Genomic DNA, 20,327 nt, shown 5'->3' with positions numbered 1-20,327 from the left:
ATCATACGATAGAATCTTACATGAATGTATACTAACTAATATATTTATTAAAAACAACATGTTAACAATTTGTAATTAAGGTAAAATAAATTTGTTCTTGTATTTAAATGAATTTTAAAATATTGGTAATTGTAGATCCTTGGTAATATATTCCCCCCAAAAAGGTTTCTACTTAATTTTATCAAGCAACTATAAATCTGATTTTCACTTTACACAACTTTATGTTTCCTTTTTTTTTTGTAACCATGATATATATATGACTTTAAGGTAACTTTAAACAAATAAACTATATGATAAAAAATATCATAGTAGTTTATTTAAATACTGTGTAAAACAGAGAATAAAAAAAAGTGAAAGTAAAATGTAGTAAATGTCTGAGTGTATTAAAGGGAATAATATGCTTTATAAATGTCACTTCCCTTGCATATGTAAATTCCTCTTTGAATGCGCCAAATATGACTAGTGATGATTTCAACAGTCTGGCGAAGAGGGTGTGGGGCATATTGGCTAATCCATTGGGGCCTGTAATTATTTATAAGGCTAAGAAACCCTGCATTAAAGATTCCCCCTTGTATAAGTCCATCCGCATAAACCATATATATAATGTCTTGTACCACTAGTCGTGTTTGTGGTAAGGAGCTTGCTGAAATCAGTGTGTGAACTTTTTTCCAGGTCACTTCATGGGTAAGAAGAGCCTACAGGACACAGACTTTGAAGAGATGGAAAGTTTTGCTAAACGTAACGTTGAGAACATGAGAGCTGCCCTCCTGCAGGAGCAGAACAGAGCAGGATCAGAAAGAGAGCTGCGGCATGCACAGGTATGTGTCAGTAACATCTTTACAGCATGCACAGGTATGTGTCAGTAATATCTTTACAGCATGCACAGGTATGTGTCAGTAACATATTTACAGCATGTACAGGTATGTGTCAGTAATATCTTTACAGCATGTGCAGGTATGTGTCAGTAGCATCTTTACAGCATGTACAGGTATGTGTCAGTAACATCTTTACAGCATGTACAGGTATGTGTCAGTAATATCTTTTCAGCATGCACAGGTATGTGTCAGTAACATCTTTACAGCATGTACAGGTATGTGTCAGTAATATCTTTACAGCATGCACAGGTATGTGTCAGTAACATATTTACAGCATGCACAGGTATGTGTCTGTAATATCTTTACAGCATGCACAGGTATGTGTCAGTAACATATTTACAGCATGCACAGGTATGTGTCAGTAATATATTTACAGCATGCACAGGTATGTGTCAGTAATATATATACAGCATGCACAGGTATGTGTCAGTAATATCTTTACAGCATGTACAGGTATGTGTCAGTAACATCTTTACAGCATGTACAGGTATGTGTCAGTAATATCACAGCATGCACAGGTATGTGTCAGTAGCATCACAGCATGCACAGGCTTCACTAGGAACCCATGTTTATGTGAGCTAGACAGCTTCATGGAGAGGTTTATTGAGTCACAGCACTGCAAGATACAGTTATATCTAAAAGACATAACTGCATGGAGCACAAGTCCATATGAGTTAGGAAGCTGCTGTAAGTAGAGCTATATGGAAATAAAAGAGCTGCATAGAGTAAAGTGCATGTGACCCAGACAGATGGAGAGGAAAATGGAACAAACATATTGAGCACTTTTAAATTTTATCTAGGTAGCCTCAGGTGAACAGGTGTCTATATATATAAGGAAACATAGCTACATGTGCACCAGAAAGCTGAGAAATTCCCAGATACAAACCAGGAAGCTGCAGGGAGCCAGAAAATGCAGGGTGCACAGGTGCATTTATTCAAGGGAGCATAGGTGCATGTGCACCAGAAAGCTAAGGGGAGTACATAGTCATGTATATCAGTTACCACAGGTTTTTATTTATATGGCTCAGATTACAAGTGGAGCGCTGAATAACGTTCCTGCTCGAGCATTAATTGTGCTAGAAGTAAGCTTTTTCTGCATGTTGGGTTGCGCAGGTATTATGAGTTGAGTAAACTGTTTTCGCTTGCACGCTAACCCGACGAGCACAAAAAGCCAAGCTTAGCATTTGCATTCATGTATTCCCCCCATAGAAGTCAATGGAGAATAAAACGTGGGGAAAACTAACACTACCTACTTGCGCGCAAACCAGATCACCTATTCTGATGTGTGTTACCCCAACATGAAAATATGAAATTTCACATTCCAATGTTTTTTGCACATTACAGAATATGTTCTATTTATTCATAAATAAATATATATATATATATATATATATATATCTCATGGTATTTTTGAAATATATACGCACATGATTATATGTAGATATATATATATATATATATATATATATATATATAATCTCTACATATAATCATGCATATATATATATATATATATATATATATATATATATATATATATATATATATAGAGAGAGAGAGAGAAACCATTTACAAATCTAAACAAGTCAGAAGACTTGCTTTAAACCCAGAAACTCTCTGACTACACTGTTTCCAATGCAGCAAAGGAATCTGGGTAAGATATGCAAATGAGGTTCACAATGACTCACCTTTTTACTTTTAGCCTGCTTTTTAAGACAGACTTCCCTTTATGCCATAGCACTGCTGTATTACACAGCTTTAATGCTTAGCTAGGGTTAGTACAGTGATTTAGACCAATCCCAGGACAGCTGTTTCGTGGTTATTGCCACTCATCAGCTGGGAGTAGGTTAAATCACTGCTTGGTAAAGTTAATTTCTGGGGGAAATTCAACAACAATTAAAATTATGGGGAGGCGAAAAGTGAGTTTAAAATCCTCCACTAAATACAAAATATAGAGAAAATAACTCATTGTGTAAACCATTTACAAATCTAAACAAGTCAAAAGACTTGCTTTAAACCCAGAAACTCTCGGACTACACTGTTTCCAATGCAGCAAAGGAATCTGGGTAAGATATGCAAATGAGGTTCACAATGACTCACCTTTTTACTTTTATCCTGCTTTTTAAGACAGGCTTCCCTTTATGCCATAGCACTGCTGTATAACACAGCTTTAATGCTTAGCTAGGGAAGTCTGTCTTAAAAAGCAGGCTAAAAGTAAAAAGGTGAGTCATTGTGAACCTCATTTGCATATCTTACCCAGATTCCTTTGCTGCATTGGAAACAGTGTAGTCAGAGACTTTCTGGGTTTAAAGCAAGTCTTCTGACTTGTTTAGATTTGTAAATGGTTTACACAATGAGTTATTTTCTCTATATTTTGTATTTAGTGGAGGATTTTAAACTCACTTTTCGCCTCCCCATAATTTTAATTGTTGTTTTATATATATATATATATATATATATATATATATATATATATATATATATATATATATATATATATATATATATATATATATATATATATATATATATATATATATATATATATATATATATATATATATATATATATATATATATATATATATATATATATAATCTCAATATTAAAGCCCTTTGCCTGCCTTTTTTTTTTCTCACACCTGAGATGTCATATCTTTGAGCATGGGCGGCTGCAGAAATGTTTTCAGGGGAGGCAAAAAAGTGAAATATTTTTTATATATATGTATATGTCAGTATATGGCTGGGTTATAATACAATTTATTTAATAATTATTCTTTAAAATAAACCCCTCAAAAATGCATATAAGAAACAATTAAAATTAATATAAATTCCTAAATTCTTTATATTAGTTAAATTTATCTGCAATTATAAATTACTTGGCAAACAAAAGACTAGTTTTTAAACTACACAGGATTATGAATGCAAGATAAAATACAAAGTGCCCTTTTAAAATTACTAACTGCAATTTAGTTTTAGTAACAATGAATGTATTTGCTTTAAAATATCAAGTTATATATTTAACAGCTTCTTATACTTCACCCAAATAAGCAAATTAATTAATTCCAGGGTTCCTATGATAAATCCAATTTCACCTCATAAATTAAAAGAGGTAATTTTTGCAAGATGGATAAAAAATAGGCCCAGATTGCTTTATAATAGACTGGATCCCAAGGCAGCAGTTTGTTAGTCAAAATTCTGCAGCAGAGGGGGCGGAGCTAACTATGAAGCTGAGCAGACGCAGGTACTGAGAGCTCCTGCTCAAATAATAGTTTAAACTCCACTAAAAGCCTGCAAAAAACAAATTTTCAGCAACTAAAGTGACCTTAAACCTCACAGTATATATGGGTGCACTAGCTGGAAGTTATTACTGACTTGGAGACCCAGCTTCTTATGCTACTCACGGAGACGACTTTTAGAAGAGCTGGGTAGCCGCCATTACAGCAACAGCAGCATGGACATTACAATCCCCTAAAGTTTGAGAGCCTTTTGATCACTGCTGTCACGATCGATGCTCCTTGATGCAAGGATACGTTTGAGCTCACACCCTGGTTTTCCCTAGATACTTACTTGTCTGGAACGTTTGGGATTCCTTGCCCAATAGAGAGGATGGACTCGCTGATCAGGACGGCTTTTGCCGCTTTAGAACTCTGCATGGAAGCGCAGTTTGCCTCTCTAGCTCGATGCCTTTCTTTGAAAGCGGAGGACCCGATAGATGACTCAGCGGGGGATCCTAGCATGGCGGATGATATACCAACAGAGGCCCATAACGTGCTATATTCTTGTCCCCATGGCGAGAGTAAAGCTGAAAACAGCAGTGTCCCATCTATCCTCTTTAAGTGGCCTACTGACGTGGATACTCAATCTATACCTCTTTCGACACCAGAGTCTAACCCAGACCTTTTCATCACACCTGCAGCCCTGTGCTCCGCTCCTGTTCCGAGGCGGCTGGTCGGAATGGGACCGGAGGGGAAAAATCCTTCTATTAATCGCATTAGAGCTGCCTACACGCCTAGTCGCCATAAAATGGGCGCTGAGAAAAATATGTGGAGACGCACGGAGAAGCCGAGGATGGTGCCGCAGGAGTACTCTGCCATAACGAGTCAGTCAATTTCATATCGCAGCCCCCACACTCATAACTTACCTTCTCCTCTACAGCCGAGGGTGAAAAGCGAATATCAGTTGTCGGGTCCCTCAGAGCTCACGCAGAGTGAAGTCATGAAGCGTCCTACTGGCTCTCTGCGGGGCCCTTTCGATCCGGGTGGCTGGCATGGTCGGTCTTATATTTGATGAGAGTGACTGGAGCGTATATATACACCTTATGGATGGACTATCTGTGGTTATAGTACTTTGAGTACAGAGTTCCCCAGCTCTTGCAACAGCCCTACTGTTATTTATAGTGGGGACACTATATAAGGATTGTATTATCCTCTATAATTTAACTGTGTTATGATTCTATGCACTGTTTGTTTACCACTTGTTCATGTATGATAGTAATGTTTTGATATTCTGAAACGGATTCACACTCCCCCTCTCATGTTTACCAACTTATATTGTTATACTAAAAGGCTATATCTCAAGTGAGGAAAATTTAGAATCTTAGGTGTAAAAAGGATGTTAAATGAAACCCTAGCTATCACTTTGGAAACCATATCATGATGTCTAGGGTTTACATTTTGTCTCTAAAGCATTAATACCTAAATTAGCTGACATGGAGACACTATTACCTTGCAGAATGGGTCTCTCTTCAATATTACTCTTATGTTTGCTACATAGGCTTCTATCATAGAGGTAACTTTATTAATTCAGATATACACCTCCTGATATATACAGAGTAACACAGAAAGGCCACTAACCCACACTTTAGTGCAGCAGTGGCAGGCTCCTTAACTAGAGTCTGCACCGCATATTGGAACTTAATTAATTAAATATCTCACATGCAGACATATGGAGCTACATCACACAGTACTTAGATCCCCTGATTTAACACTTCCCCCTTTATACCCAAAGGGCATGAAACTCTAGAAGCCCTGCTGGACAATCAAACTAACTGACTCTGCCCCCCCCATCCCCTATACCCCCCCTTCCCGCCCCCCCCCATCCCCTTCCCTTGTCTCACACTCCTTTCCTCTTCCCTTGTCCTGTACCCCTCTATTACTTTCTTAACCTGAGCGGCTCTTGCCCACTGTATATCTTTCTTTTCTTTTCCCCAATAAATTTATAATGCTAACTCCCTGATATGCTCTACTTTACATAGACACATATTATTATGATTCCTATAGAGACTTAGGAACCATCTCTAATGAAACAACAAAATTGAGGCATCATGATCATGTGTCCAGATAATAAGGCTTGTCGCACTTTTTTTTTTTTTAAACTTTATTAAGCATAAATCAGTACAAAGAAGATGTAAATAAAACAATCAGCGTAAAAAACAAACTTTGAACAATTTTTCAAGTATAAAATACAAGGGTATTCATAATACAAACTGGCACAGAATTTTGACATAGGAATAATTGCCAACTAATAGGTTACTCTCATTCTTACATCTGAATTGAGGAGAAATATCTCAAGAGATAGGGTGATGTCCTTTAGTATGTGTTCAAAAAATAAAGTTTAGTTTATCAAATTAATTAATTGTAGGGCATCACAAGAGTTTTTGGCCGTGTCTGTTCCCATTGTCCCATCTGTCGTTAAGTCCTAATGTGGAGACAGATAGTCCCTAACAAGGTTACTAAGTAGGGACATCAGGTTCGAATTAACATCAAAAATTGAAAGAGAAAAAAGGCAGCGGTAGTATATGAAAAAAAAAGGAGAAGAAAAAGAGAGAAGAAAGAAAAAAAAAAAAAAAAAAAAAAAAGGAAAAAGGGGGGGGGGGAAGGGAAATAGAGAAATTTCTCAGAGGGATAATGGATCCACCATGGGACCAAAAAGACAATAATAGGCATTTGGGCGTCTAAGGAGGTTTAAGAACCCACCTACTCCAGATCGTCCAGTACTTGTCAATACGGTCAGTCGTGTTATAAAAACCTCTCTCCATTGACACTAAATAATCTATGAGTTGAGTGATCTGAGCTAAAGTTGGAGCTTCAAGTTTTTTCCATGACCTGGCTATACACATCTTGGTTGCAATAAAAATTGCAACTCCAAGGATTTGTTGGGGTTTTTGTAGTTCCCTAAGACCGATATGCAGAAGGGCTAATGCTGGGGATTTGGGTAATGTGATACCCAAGTCAGAGAGCAATAGAAAAGTTTCTCTCCACAAGGGGGCAGGCTTGTCGCACTTTAACCCCTAACGCTACCAATTACATATGCTATAAGTGATACAGCAGAGATATTAGATAGTATACCATAACCTCACTCAAATACTACTTTTTGGCTATTGACATTGTTATATTGTATAACTGAAGTTTCTTTTTTTTTGGTATTTTTGGTCCTGGGTGTATCATGACTGTAAATACAACAAGTGTAGTGTCGATTTCTGTGCCTTAAGGATTAGATCAAACCTTACTTTTTGTACGTAAAATTTATACTTGACTTTACCACTCTTAATCTGCTACTGGACACATATCTTTGTTTTGTTATGTTACTTTTGCATTTTACCTCAATAAAAAAATGTATTTAAAAAAAAAAATAAAAAAAAATTCTGCAGCAGAGTCCCTTTTTTCTCTCTTGCCTGGAGTTATATCACGCAATATAATCCCATCCCTTCTTATTCTAATCATCAGTGAACTTTGGAAATAGGCCCTTCGGAAGCTTGTTCCTTATTGGCTACTGGGAAATGTCATTTTCAGCAGCCAAATGCCTTTTGGCTGTGATACTGGATTTAGGCCATCAGGGGCAGCAGACAAAGACAAACAGTTTAATTTTTAACATTGCTAACAGTAAACTATATAATTTAATATGTATATTTAGTATATTCACTGTTATCTGATGATATTAATAAACTATGTGATCAGCATATATGTCCCATTTAATATAATTGAAAATGTATAATTTGAGATCACACACCAGTATTATCAATTCTATGTTAAAAATAGAAAATATTTATATAGACTTTCTATACACCATATGATATGACTTAGGTCACCCCTTGCAGGCAATCCTGTATTAGCATATATTAGCCCCATCTGGAAGACAGAAAAAAAAACCATGTTATATATTTCAAAAATAGGATTATTACAATTGTAATTTAATTACAAATCTGAATTGCATTTCCCATATCCATATATATATATATATATATATATATATATATAAATATATATATACAGTCTGGGCATCGATTAAATCTTTTGATAATTATACAGTTCATATAGATGAATTTATAACTTCTCTTTTTAAAATCACAATTTAAATTTGTATATGCTTTCAGCACTCATAGGGTTAAACATGTCTCTCTGTTAGCCAGTACAGATGTTTATCTAACACAGCAGGTAGGAATTTGCATCGAAGTGTGAATGGTCACCTATCCACAAAATTTGTCACTTGGCTCAGACTGCTAGGCTCTCTTCTTCTTATAAGGAAGAGAAATTATATAGGAAATTTTATTACACATTTCCAGGTAGTGTGTCTTTTGAAGTGATCTTTCTAAGATGACTTTGAAAGCAATTCCTTTTGATGAATTGGGACAAAGGCCTGCGGTGCATCCTATGTAACCAAAAAGAAGTAGGGGTTGTTTTACCCAGCCAAGACCATCTGGCAGAGAGGACTGTAATTTATAGTAAATAAAACTGATGCAACCAGTTTCATATATAATTAACCCTGTGGTCTTATCATGTATAAATATATATACCTATATATATTATTTTAATAACACCCACAGATATCCAGAATATATATCCTTAAATACTAGTCCTAGTTTACTAGTACACTATACATTTTGAAGTTACTACATGCTCACACATTTCCTGTCAGGAGTGATTGAGCCACTCCTTAGAGAGTCACGTATCAAGCAAAGGCTCATCGGGAAAACAATTATTCTTGGCAGATTTTAAGTGTCAGCATATAGATTCACAAGATGGCAGCGCGTGCACAACGCAAGGCTCTGTGTCTAGCTAATCCTACTACACAGGTTGCTACTTTGCTGGTTGTCTTAAGCCTGCTAACTGTGATCAGTACCGCACATATTAGGTACAGCAGGCTGGAACTTTTGGATATCAGAATTCAGTACTCACAAACTGTTTCTACTAACCTCCGGAGCATCTATGTGCCTGTCAGTTTGCCGTGGACTGCTGGGGAGCCTCCGGTGTCTGCATTGTCAGGGCGAGGAGCGCGCAGACGGCGGAGGGATTGTAAACAGAGGCGTGGCAAGCGTGGAGGCATCCGCAATAGACTGTCAGCGTCTCCCCATCGAGTCCCCTTGCCCAGTATTGTTCTTGCTAATGTGAGATCCCTCACTAACAAGATCGATGAACTAAAATTAAGGATGCATGCATGCAAAAACATCAGAGACAGTAATATATTACTTTTCACAGAAACATGGTTAAATGATGATATTCCAAACAATGTTATTAAACTTGAGGGTTACGATATCTTCAGAGCAGACAGGAGTAGTATTGAATCTGGAAAGTCCAAAGGTGGTGGGCTATGTATTTATATAAATCACCACTGGTGCACTAATTCTACAATCACCGAAAGCTACTGTTCTGTTAATTCAGAATATTTGATGCTAAAGTGCAGGCCTTTTTATTTACCTAGGGAATTCACTTCTGTTATTGTTATAGCATGATATATTCCACCTGATGCTAATGCAAAAATTGCAATGAAAGAACTTCAAAAAGCGATAAATAAGCAACAAATTGCTCAACCAGACGGAGCCTACATTGTAGCAGGAGATTTTAATCATGCAAATTTAAAAACTTTGTTACCGAAATTTCATCAAAATGTTACCTGTGCTACAAGAGAGAATAAAATATTAGATCATGTTTATACAAACATTGTTGATGCTTATAAAGCACTACCTCTTCCACATTTGGGCAAATCTGATCACCTTGAATTTTCTTTATACCCCAGGTATTCTCCACTAATTAAAAGTGAAAAATCTTCTGTAAGAATAGTTAAAGTTTGGCCGGAGGACGCGACTCAAAAACTCCAAGTACAGTTTCAATCTACTGACTGGACTACATTTGCTGTAAGAGACAAGAGTGACTCTCAAGTTGATCTAGACTTGTATGCATCATCTGTCCTAGATCATATTCGTTATTGTATCAGCAAGGAAACCACCTATAAGAGGATCAAAACCTTTCCTAACCAAAAACCTTGGATGAACAAAGAGGTTCGCCTCTTATTGCAAGCCCGTAACATTGCATTTAGAACTGGTAATGCTGAGGCTTATAGTTTGGCACGATCCAATTTAAAGAAAGGAATAAAAAGAGCTAAATTTGCCATGAAAACACCCATAGAAGAGCACTTTAATAACAACTCTGACTCTAGAAGAATGTGGCAAGGTATACAGTCCATTACTGACTATAAAACCACAAGCACAGTCCCCATAATTAATGATGCTTCCTTTCCAGACGAACTTAACTATTTTTATGCTATATAAAAATATTGGCTACAGTAATTACTGATATTTTTAATCTGTCTCTGGCTCAAACAACTGTTCCTACATGCTTTAAGGAAACCATCATCATTCCTGTGCCTAAACAATCAACAGCAGTCTGTCTTAATGACTTTTGCCCCATTGCACTCACTTCAGCCTTTATGAAATGTTTTGAGTTGCTGGTCATGGCCTATCTTAAAACTTGCCTTCCACCTGCATTGGATCCTAACCAATATGCGTATCGCCAAAACAGAAGATGCTATCTCGTCAGCTCTGCATTTTGCCCTCACTCACTTAGATCACAATAACACCTATGTTAGAATGTTGTTTATTGATTTTAGTTTGGCATTTAACACAGTTATTCCTATTAAGCTGGTTGCCAAACTCCATGATCTTGGCATAAATACTTTATTATGCAACTGGATTCTGGACTTCTTGACAAACAGACCGCAATTGGTAAAAATTGGTAATCACACCTCATCTACTCTGACCCTTAATACTGGTGTTCCACAAGGGTGTGTATTGAGTCCACTGCTATATTCTCTTTTTACCCATGACTGTTTGCCTAAGTATGTATCCAATAGTATTATCAAGTTTGCTGATGACACCACTGTGATAGGCCAGATCATTAACATCGATGAATCAGCTTATAGAGAAGAAATAAGGCAACTGGCTATTTGGTGTGCTGAGAACAACCTGGACCTAAACACTAAAAAAACGAAAGAAATTATTATTGATTTTAGGAAATCTAATCGATGTTTACAATTGCCCATTCATATAAATGGAACTGAGGTTGAACGTGTACCAAGTTTCAAATTTCTGGGCACACACATCTCTGAGGATTTGACTTGGTCTTTGAATACCTCAACTTTAGTGAAAAAAAGCACAACAACGTCTCTATTTTTTAAGAACGCTGAAAAAAGTTAATTTATCTACTCAGATTTTAATTAATTTTTATCGCTGTACTATTGAGAGTATTCTCACCAACTGTATCACAGTATGGTATGGAAACTGTACTAATTCTGATCGCAAAGCTCTGCAACGGGTAGTTAAAACCGCCCAGTATATCATAGGTGCTCAGTTACCTACCATTGAAGATCTTCAAAGCAGACGTAGTCTTTTAAAGGCCTATCGAATTATTCATGATCCCTTCCATGTTAGCAACAGACTATTTGCCCTTTTACCATCTGGGAGACGTTATAGAAGCTTAAAAGGAAAAACTGCTAGATTACGGAATAGTTTTTTTCCAAGAGCCATTACTCTGCTAAATAATAACTTTTAAAAATCTCTCTTATGCTCATAGCTTTTTTAATTTTTTAATTTTTTATCCTTCTGATGATTAGATCTTTTTATTATAATGAAGAAAGTGCTAAATTAATGGTTTTAATTTAATTTATTGATTATCCTGTTAATGGTTCTTTTTCACCTCACTTTATATTCACATAACACATATAATATAAAATACACATATGATTCATATAAAACACTCATGATTCACATCATTTTTATAATGCAAATGTACACATGTGTGCAAGATGACTAATTTTTTATTACATTTTTTTACACATATATATACTTTTTTGTATGGAACTGATTTTTTTTGCACTTGCACTTTATTACACTTGCATTGTACTTACTTTTGTGGTATAGAAATATTTTGCACAAGTCACTTGAATTTTTTGCTATCTATTACTTTTACCATTATAGTGCTATCTGTGTATAGGATTGGTTAGATTTTCAAATATAATTTCGTTGTCTCTGTTTTCCTACTTTGTACAATGACAATAAAACGAATCTAATCTAAATCTAAATCTAAACTTTTTAATACACTTTTATACACTTCTTTTATGCACTCAGATACATAGGCACAAACACATTCAGACTAACACACACAGATACATTAGCACCTAGACACACTGACACATACACACTGTCACTCACACATACTGACACACAATGAATATGCACCAGGGTACAAGTGAGGTCTTAAAAAAAGGATCCTGGAGAATGGGTTTGTACCATACTGCCTGCCACTTGTTGCATGCAGACTGTTTTTATTTAAAGGAACGGTGAAGTCATAATTAGACATTCATGATTTAGATCATACAATTTTAAACAACTTTCTAATGTGCTTATATTATTTAATTTGCTTCCTTCTCTTGTTATCCTTTGCTGAAAGGTTTATCTAGGTAAGCCCAGGAGCAGCAAAGAACCTAGGTTCTAGCTGCTGATTGATGGCAGAATATTATATATATATATATATATATATATATATATATATATATATATATATATATATATATATATATATATATATATATATATATATATATATATATATTGTATGTCATTGGCTCATCCATGTGTTCAATTAGAAAATGCATTGCTGCTCCTTTAACAAATCATTCCAAGAGAATAAAGCAAATTTGATAATAGAAGTAAACTGGAAAGTTGTTTAAAATTTTATGTTCTACCTAAATCATGAAAGAAAAATTTGGGGTTTCATGTCCCTTTAAATCGTATTTTCTTAGGCTGCTGCAGGAACAATGAATCCCAGAATTGTGTAGTCTGAGTAGTTAAAGGGACATTAAACACTTTGCGATGCTAACATAAAAATAAATAAATAAAATATATATATATATAATCACATATACATTGGAATATAGTTTGATTATTTATTTTGTCCCATTTTCCTGTAATTCCATTCTGAAATTGTGAGCTTTTTAGTTCCTGTTAAAAATGGAAGAGCAGAACTCTGTTACATTCCATATAGCTATTGGCTGCACACTCTAGTAACCTATTTACCTATTTATAACCGTGTCCCACTGCAGAGAAAGTAACCTACGTTACAACATGGCAGCAGCTCCCATTGTTTTATAGACACTAAAACTTTATTTTCAAAAATGTAAACAGCTAATTAAACTTTAAAAAAAATACAGCTACATGTTTTCTCAGACTAACCTTTTCTTTGAATGCATCATTCTTGCATTTATTTAGTGTTTAATGTCTCTTTAAATGATAATGCACACACACAATAGGGGATTAAAGGGGAGCCATACTAGGCAGACCTAGCTTCCTGTAAGCCCTGGTTTCCTTTCCCTTGTTCTTGCAAGCTGCCTGCCATTCTTCTACTACTTTGTACATACTGTGGCAATATGGCAGCCGTAACCACAGGGTACTTTCCTTGTGATTGATGTAAATGTATTATAACCAGTGTATGCTATTAGATTGCTACTTCTTCCTCTCTGGTTTTACATTTCATCTTATAGCTTTATTAATAATGTCCCTCCAACAAAACTTTTTATAGCTTACTGTCATTTATTGAGTAACCCTAAACTGACCACTACAGTCACAACCAATTTTATAATTATTAAAAGTTATCGCTGTTGGAATCAGATCTGTTTTTAAAAAAGAACATTTTTGCGATTGCAGAATTGCTTCTAAGTTTGCTGTTTATCACAATTTGTCATTTGAGAATTATGTGAATGTGTGCATATGAGCCCATTTCTATGTTTATTTGATCACAATCAGCATTTTTTCATTTTTTGCTTTGTAAAAAAATGGTCCTATACTTAATACGAGGCAATCTTTTTTTTTTCCTGATTACAATCCAAATTCACTATACGTAACACATTTAAAGAGCCATTTTACACTTTTTTAAATTCCACGACTAAAAGGACTTCATAAACCACAATTTTTTAACATTACAATTTTAATAAACAAGGCTATAAACAATAGAGTGTGTGTGTGAGGTGGTCTAGGGCTCCAGCATTACCAGGGGACCCAGGGATACTGGTGACATCAACACTCTTATGAGTGGTGACATCACCAAGCCCAGAAAACCTGAAAGTGCTGGGAGGGGTTGGTATTCAAACCCCTCAATCTCAGCTCCCTTAAGCTCTAGAAACTCTCACTGTTTAAAAGCTTATCACCTGCTCATTCAAAGTTTAGACACATTTTAAAAAATTAAAATAGACACTATTTTTAATAAAGTTAACCCAATTATACCCATACTAGTCCTAAAGCCTGTGTACACGGGCCAATTTTTTGAGTACCGCGGTTCCAACCCTTGCTCCCTCTCTCTTCCCCCCTCTCTTTTGCGCTCTCTCCCCCCTCTCTTTTGCGCTATCTCTCCCCCTCTCTTTTGAACTCTTTCCCCCCTCTTTTGCGCTCTCTCTCTCCTCTCTTTTGCTCTCTCTCTCCCCTCTTTTGCTCTCTCTCTCCCCCCTCTTTTGCTCTCTCTCTCTCCCCCCTCTTTTGCTCTCTCTCTCTCTCTTTGTCTCTCTCTCTCTCTCTCTCTCTCGTCCTCTTTTGCTTTCTCTCTTGCCCTCTTTTGCTCTCTCTCTCCCCTATTTTGCTCTCTCTCCCCGTCTTTTACTCTCTCATCTCTCCTCCTCTTTTTCTCTCTCATCTCTCCCCCTCTTTTACTCTCTCATCTCTCCCCCTCTTTTGCTCGCTCTCTCCCCCTCTTTTGCTCGCTCTCTCCCCCCTCTTTTGCTCTGTCTCTCCCCCCTCTTTTGCTCTGTCTCTCCCCCCTCTTTTGCTCTGTCTCTCCCCCCTCTTTTGCTCTCTCTCTCCCCCCTCTTTTGCTCTCTCTCTCCCCCTCCTTCGTGTTCTCTCCTCCCTCTCTTTTTGCACTCTCTCCCCCTCTCTTTATGCGCTCTCCCCCCTCTCTTTTTGCGCTCTCTCCCCCCTCTCTTTTGCCCTCTCTTTTGCGCTCTCTCCCCCCTCTCTTTTGCGCTCTCTCCCCCCCTCTTTTGCACTCTCTCCCCCTCTCTTTTGTGCGCTCTCTCACCCCCTCTTTTGTGCGCTCTTTCCCCATTGTCTTTTGTGCGCTCTTTCCCTCTTGTCTTTTGCGTGCTCTTTCCCCTTTGTCTTTTGCGCACTCTTTCCCCCTTGTCTTTTGCACTCTCTTTTTCTCCCCCCTTTCTTTTGAGCTCTCTTTCTCCCTCCTCTCTTTTGAGCTCTCTCTCTACCTCCTCTCTTTTGAGCTCTCTCTCCCCCTCTCTTTTGAGCTCTCTCTCTCCCTCTCTTTTGAGCTCTCTCTCTCTCTCCCTTCTCTTTTGTGCTCTCTCTATCCCCCTTCTCTTTTGCACTCTTTCCCCCTTTTCTTTTGAGCTCTCTCTCTCCCCCCTCTCTTTTGAGCTCTCTCTCTCCCCCCTCTCTTTTGAGCTCTCTCTTCCTCTCTCTTTTGAGCTCTCTCTCTCCCTCTTTTGTGCTCTCTTTCCCTCTTTTGTGCTCTCTCCCGCTCTTTTGTGCTCTCTCTCCCCCTCTTTTGTGATCTCTCTCCCCCTCTTTTGCTCTCTCCTCCCTCTTTTACTCCCCCCCTCTTTTGCTCTCTCTCTCTCTCTCTTCCCCCCTCTTTTGCTCGCTTTCTATAATTCCCTCCTCTCTTTTGGTCTCTCCCACCTATCTCCCGTTGACCATGCGCACTCCTGCGAGGCCATGCCCCTTGTCACGCCCCCAACAGGTAGCTTCCGCAGTACCCACTCCTCTGCTGATCAAGGCCAGGTATGTTTGTCCTCTGCAGTCTCTACTGTGCATGATTGCATCTGACAAACATACCTGGCCTTTTATTATATAGGATAACAGGCCATTAAAATGGACCCCAAATACCTATTGTGTTAATGCCCCTAAGACCCTCTTAAAAATAAAGCCCCTATATAAGTGTTATTAGCCGGGTGATCGCTATGGTAATAGTGGTCACCTGGTGTGAATAAATATCCATTTATTTGCATAGCGGCTCATGGGAGAATCTACGTGCAGATAAGTTACATAACTATACAGAAAGACCTTATTTAAATGAGGATAACCCCATGCTTTTTACTATAGAGTTTAGAGGAAAACTCCAAACATACCAAGAGAACAAAACAAATTTGATGATAAAGTAAATTGAAAAGTTGTTTAAATTTGCATGTCCAATCTGAATCAGGAAAGATTCATTTTTGCTTGACTGCCCCTTTAATGTCTCTTGAATGCTTTATGTAAATTATAGAACTGTGCACATTTTGCAGATTGCTGTTTATGTGCTTGTGCCTTTAAAATAAAGGGGTTGATCAGCAGATAATAATATGTAATATGCTGGAATTGTCAGAGTGTTTTCCCAGTGACCCCAATGCTAAAATGCTTTTGATGTTAATACCCCATATACTTTTCAATAAACTACATTTTTTCCTTACATGGTGCATTCTACCACTTAGGCTCAGACTCTCTGGCAAAATACTTGCATGTAATATTTAAATGTGCATATTACAATGTTTTATAATGTGGGCAATAAGTATCAGCATAATCTCACAATTTACTTTATTTTTTATCTTTTTTACAGTTGGTAGTAAGGAAGATCTTGGAGCAGTATCTGAAGAATATGCAGAATTAGCAAAGAAATGTGTCTTCCTGTACATACAGAAATATATTTGTGCCTGAGACATGGGACTTATTTTAAACATTCCAAAGTTTATTGTTTACAAAAAAAAAAAAAACTGAAGTCTAAAGACAATGAGAATTTTTCATTTATAATTTTAATTTAAGATCCATTTTCTAAATTTAAAGTAAAAAAAAAACAACAACTCCTCTTCAGAGATATGTACGGAATATTTTTTCTGCCATTTTATGCAGTGTTCTAACTAAAACCTGTGAATAAAAGTCATTCTTTGCACACAATGTCTAACAGTGGTCTTCTTTGTCTGAAAAATAAAAATTACAAGAAGCTTTACATGTTGTATTCTGCAAGTCAAAATACTTCTAACATTTAAGAAACATTACTAAAAAGGTTGAGCAATGCATTGCTTGTATTATAATATAGAAATCATGTTTCACTCTGAGAATAAATATTAAAATCCATATTTCACCAAATAATCCAAGTAAGAAGACGCACTAGAAGATAATACAATAGATATAAATAACTGGTGAATAGTGTGTGTGTGTGTGTATAATATATATATATATATATATATATATATATATATATATATATATATATATATATATATATATATATATATACACACACACTGTTTATATATCTCGTAGGACACAAGAATCCAAATAAGAAGTTTAATAATACACACAATTATTAAATATTGGATATTTATGATTAGATTCATCTACTGAAAAATCTCATAAATAAAAAAACTAATTAATTCAAAATAGTTATTACAAAAAAAAAAAAATTCTTCCAAATCAATGAACATTAAATTAGGTTCTCATTTTGTCTAAAAATTACTACATTTTAGAAATGTTTTTCCATAAATATTCCTACCTAAAGATGGCAATAGTATTTTCCCCCTTTGTAAGCCATCATAAAGGTAACACTTTTTAATGATTACAATTATTTGTTGGTTAGTATAATATTATAATTTATTTGTTTGTTTTATACAAAAAATATATACACACAAAGTCACATATAACAAACAAAGAAACATAATTTATAGAATTTAATTTTGTTATTATAAAGTCACAGTTGAGACAAAAAGTATTGTATCACTTTATGATATATATTTTCACATGACAAATGTAACCAATGAGTGCACAGTGTGTATTTTAAACAGAACTGTCTCCTTAAATGTTAATCACTTGGATGTTTTTCACCTGTATTTTGGTTTGTTCACAGCCTATAAATTGTAGGCATTAATTATGTATTTGATCACTTGGCTTGAGAAAGGGCATAGCCCGAAACGTTGCCTATGTTTTTCTGCTTTAAAATAAATCACTAAAATATTGAATTGGAGTGCTGCAGCCATTTCTTCAAATCTATATTAGTCTGTCTTGGTGGGACAGAGGCAGCTTGCACCCAATAATCACATATACATTGAAATTGGTGCTGGATTTTTTCCTGCTATTGACTTTGTTTCACCTTCATTTGCACAATTTCAAGTAATCTTCACATCAAGCGATGGAAGTTCAATCAGATGTGTTTACCTTTACTGATGTGGAGGCTGCTGCCATCGCTACTCTGGTAAGAGGACTAAGGGATTTTCTGGATGTTCCAGATACAGAAATAAACTCTAAACAATGGGAGAGAGAAAAGAAAAAAGAAGTAAATTGGGAACTTCATTCCTCTACCCTTGCTGAATACCACAGATTATGCAGAATTCCTAGAGGGCTCAGAGTGTCATTAAGACCTACACTCCTTATGGAAGACAAAGAATATTGTTCTACTTTTGTGAAAATTCTTAATAAATGTTCATTTGATTTAATGATATTAAGCATTCAACATATCCAGAAAGAACTACAAGTTAACCAACAAAAAATTCAAGCATTATAAGTTGGTTTAAAAGATAAATTATCCCTTACCGAATTCACCACTATGAAAGCAGAAGTGAATGCTAACATAGAGGAGTTCCGTAAGACTAATGAGGACCGCAAACACAACAATTTTTCCCTTGACGCTGATGACTATCTAAATGGTCATGTGTACAGATGGTCAGACGCCAGAATCGTCATGGAAGATGCTCTGTACGATCCGATGCAAGTGATATATCAAGAGGCAATTCGGCAGGAAATACACCTCAGTCCCAGCCATCTTTTTCCCCACAGGTAGCCAGACGAGATGAAGGACGAGGGTCGGCCACAAACACCAACGAAGTCGCAAGTCAACCACCAAGAAGTCGCCCGCATGAGACGGTAAAGAACCTAGTGATTAATATATCACATACAACTTTATCACAAAGTCAAATGGACTTATTAAATAGAAGTTTGGGATTTTGCCCCAGTAATACACTTAATAATTTGGACTTGGATATTGAACTTTATAGGTTCTTTAGAAGCTTACGCCTAAAAGTGCATTTCTCTAAAGCTTCAATAAATGTGAATACTGGTAATGTAATGATGAATGATAATTGTTTAAAATTGTCTAACTTTGATATAGTCAGTAAATCTGAGTTTATTCCGCCTACATGTTATCATCCTATGGAAACTTATCTCCCTTGTCAGTAAAGATATAGAACAGCTAAAACATAACATCAAAATACATCAGGGGTTACCCATGGAATATAATTTGTCAGCTGCAGAAAAAAAGTCCTTATTGGATAAAAAATTCAAATATCATTATAAAACCTGCTGACAAGGAAGGGGCTATTGTCGTCATGGACAAATTTAAATACATAGAGAAATTAATCAATAACTCATGGATAATGAGGTCTATGAGAAATTGGAGAATAATCCCCTCAAAAGAATACAGGCAGAACTAAATATAATTGTCCATAGAGCCTTTGAAAATAACATCATAGATAAAAAAAAACTCAAGGAATATCTTATTAGAAAGGAATGCATTACCCCTATAATTTATACGCTTCCAAAAATTCATATGTATAGATAACCCTCCAGGGCGTCCTATTGTCGCTAGTATTGATTCTGTTCTTTCGAATGTGGCCACTTTTCTAGATAGGATATTTAAACCCATAGTATGTAAATTACAATTGTATATAGAAGACTCCACTGATTTCTTAAATAAAATGGGCACAGTTGAGTGGAAAACAGAGGCACAGCCTATATTAGTCACATTAGACGTTAAAAATTTGTACACATGTATCCCTCACCTTGGGGGTATAGAATCTTCTAAAAAAATCTTTACAAGATGAAAATACATTCTCAGAACATCAGATCAACTTCATAACAGAATTACTAACATTGGTGTTGAATAATAACTATTTTTTATTTGGTGATGTCTTATAGACAAAAGAGGGGCACCGCAATGGGTGCTATTATGGCGCCGCCCACCATACGCAGGCATCTATATGGGAGTATATGAACAGAAATATGTATATCCCAATGAATTGTTCAAGAGGTTTGCTAGCGTATGGTGGCGCTATATAGATGATGTCTTTATGATTTGGTCCAGAAATAATGAAACCTTATGTCAATTTTTTTTTCTCAATTAAATGAGAATACTGAGAACATTGAGTTTACTA

General features: G+C 36.1%; 1 protein-coding gene across 1 annotated transcript in view; it reads left to right on the top strand.

The window, feature by feature from the left end:
- Positions 1 to 17,079, top strand: part of LOC128665125 (bombesin) — a 39,323-nt gene extending 22,244 nt beyond the window's left edge. Inside the window, exons 2-3 of the mRNA XM_053719870.1 lie at positions 673 to 818; positions 16,745 to 17,079. Of these exons, the coding sequence (XP_053575845.1) occupies positions 673 to 818; positions 16,745 to 16,795 (197 nt within the window). The 3' untranslated portion in view covers positions 16,796 to 17,079. The remainder of the gene's footprint in view (positions 1 to 672; positions 819 to 16,744) is intronic.
- The last annotated feature ends 3,248 nt before the right edge of the window (positions 17,080 to 20,327 follow it).

The sequence above is a fragment of the Bombina bombina genome, chromosome 6 (genome assembly GCF_027579735.1).
Source record: "Bombina bombina isolate aBomBom1 chromosome 6, aBomBom1.pri, whole genome shotgun sequence".
NCBI lineage: Eukaryota > Metazoa > Chordata > Amphibia > Anura > Bombinatoridae > Bombina > Bombina bombina.
This window is presented reverse-complemented; position numbering and strand designations above follow the sequence as displayed.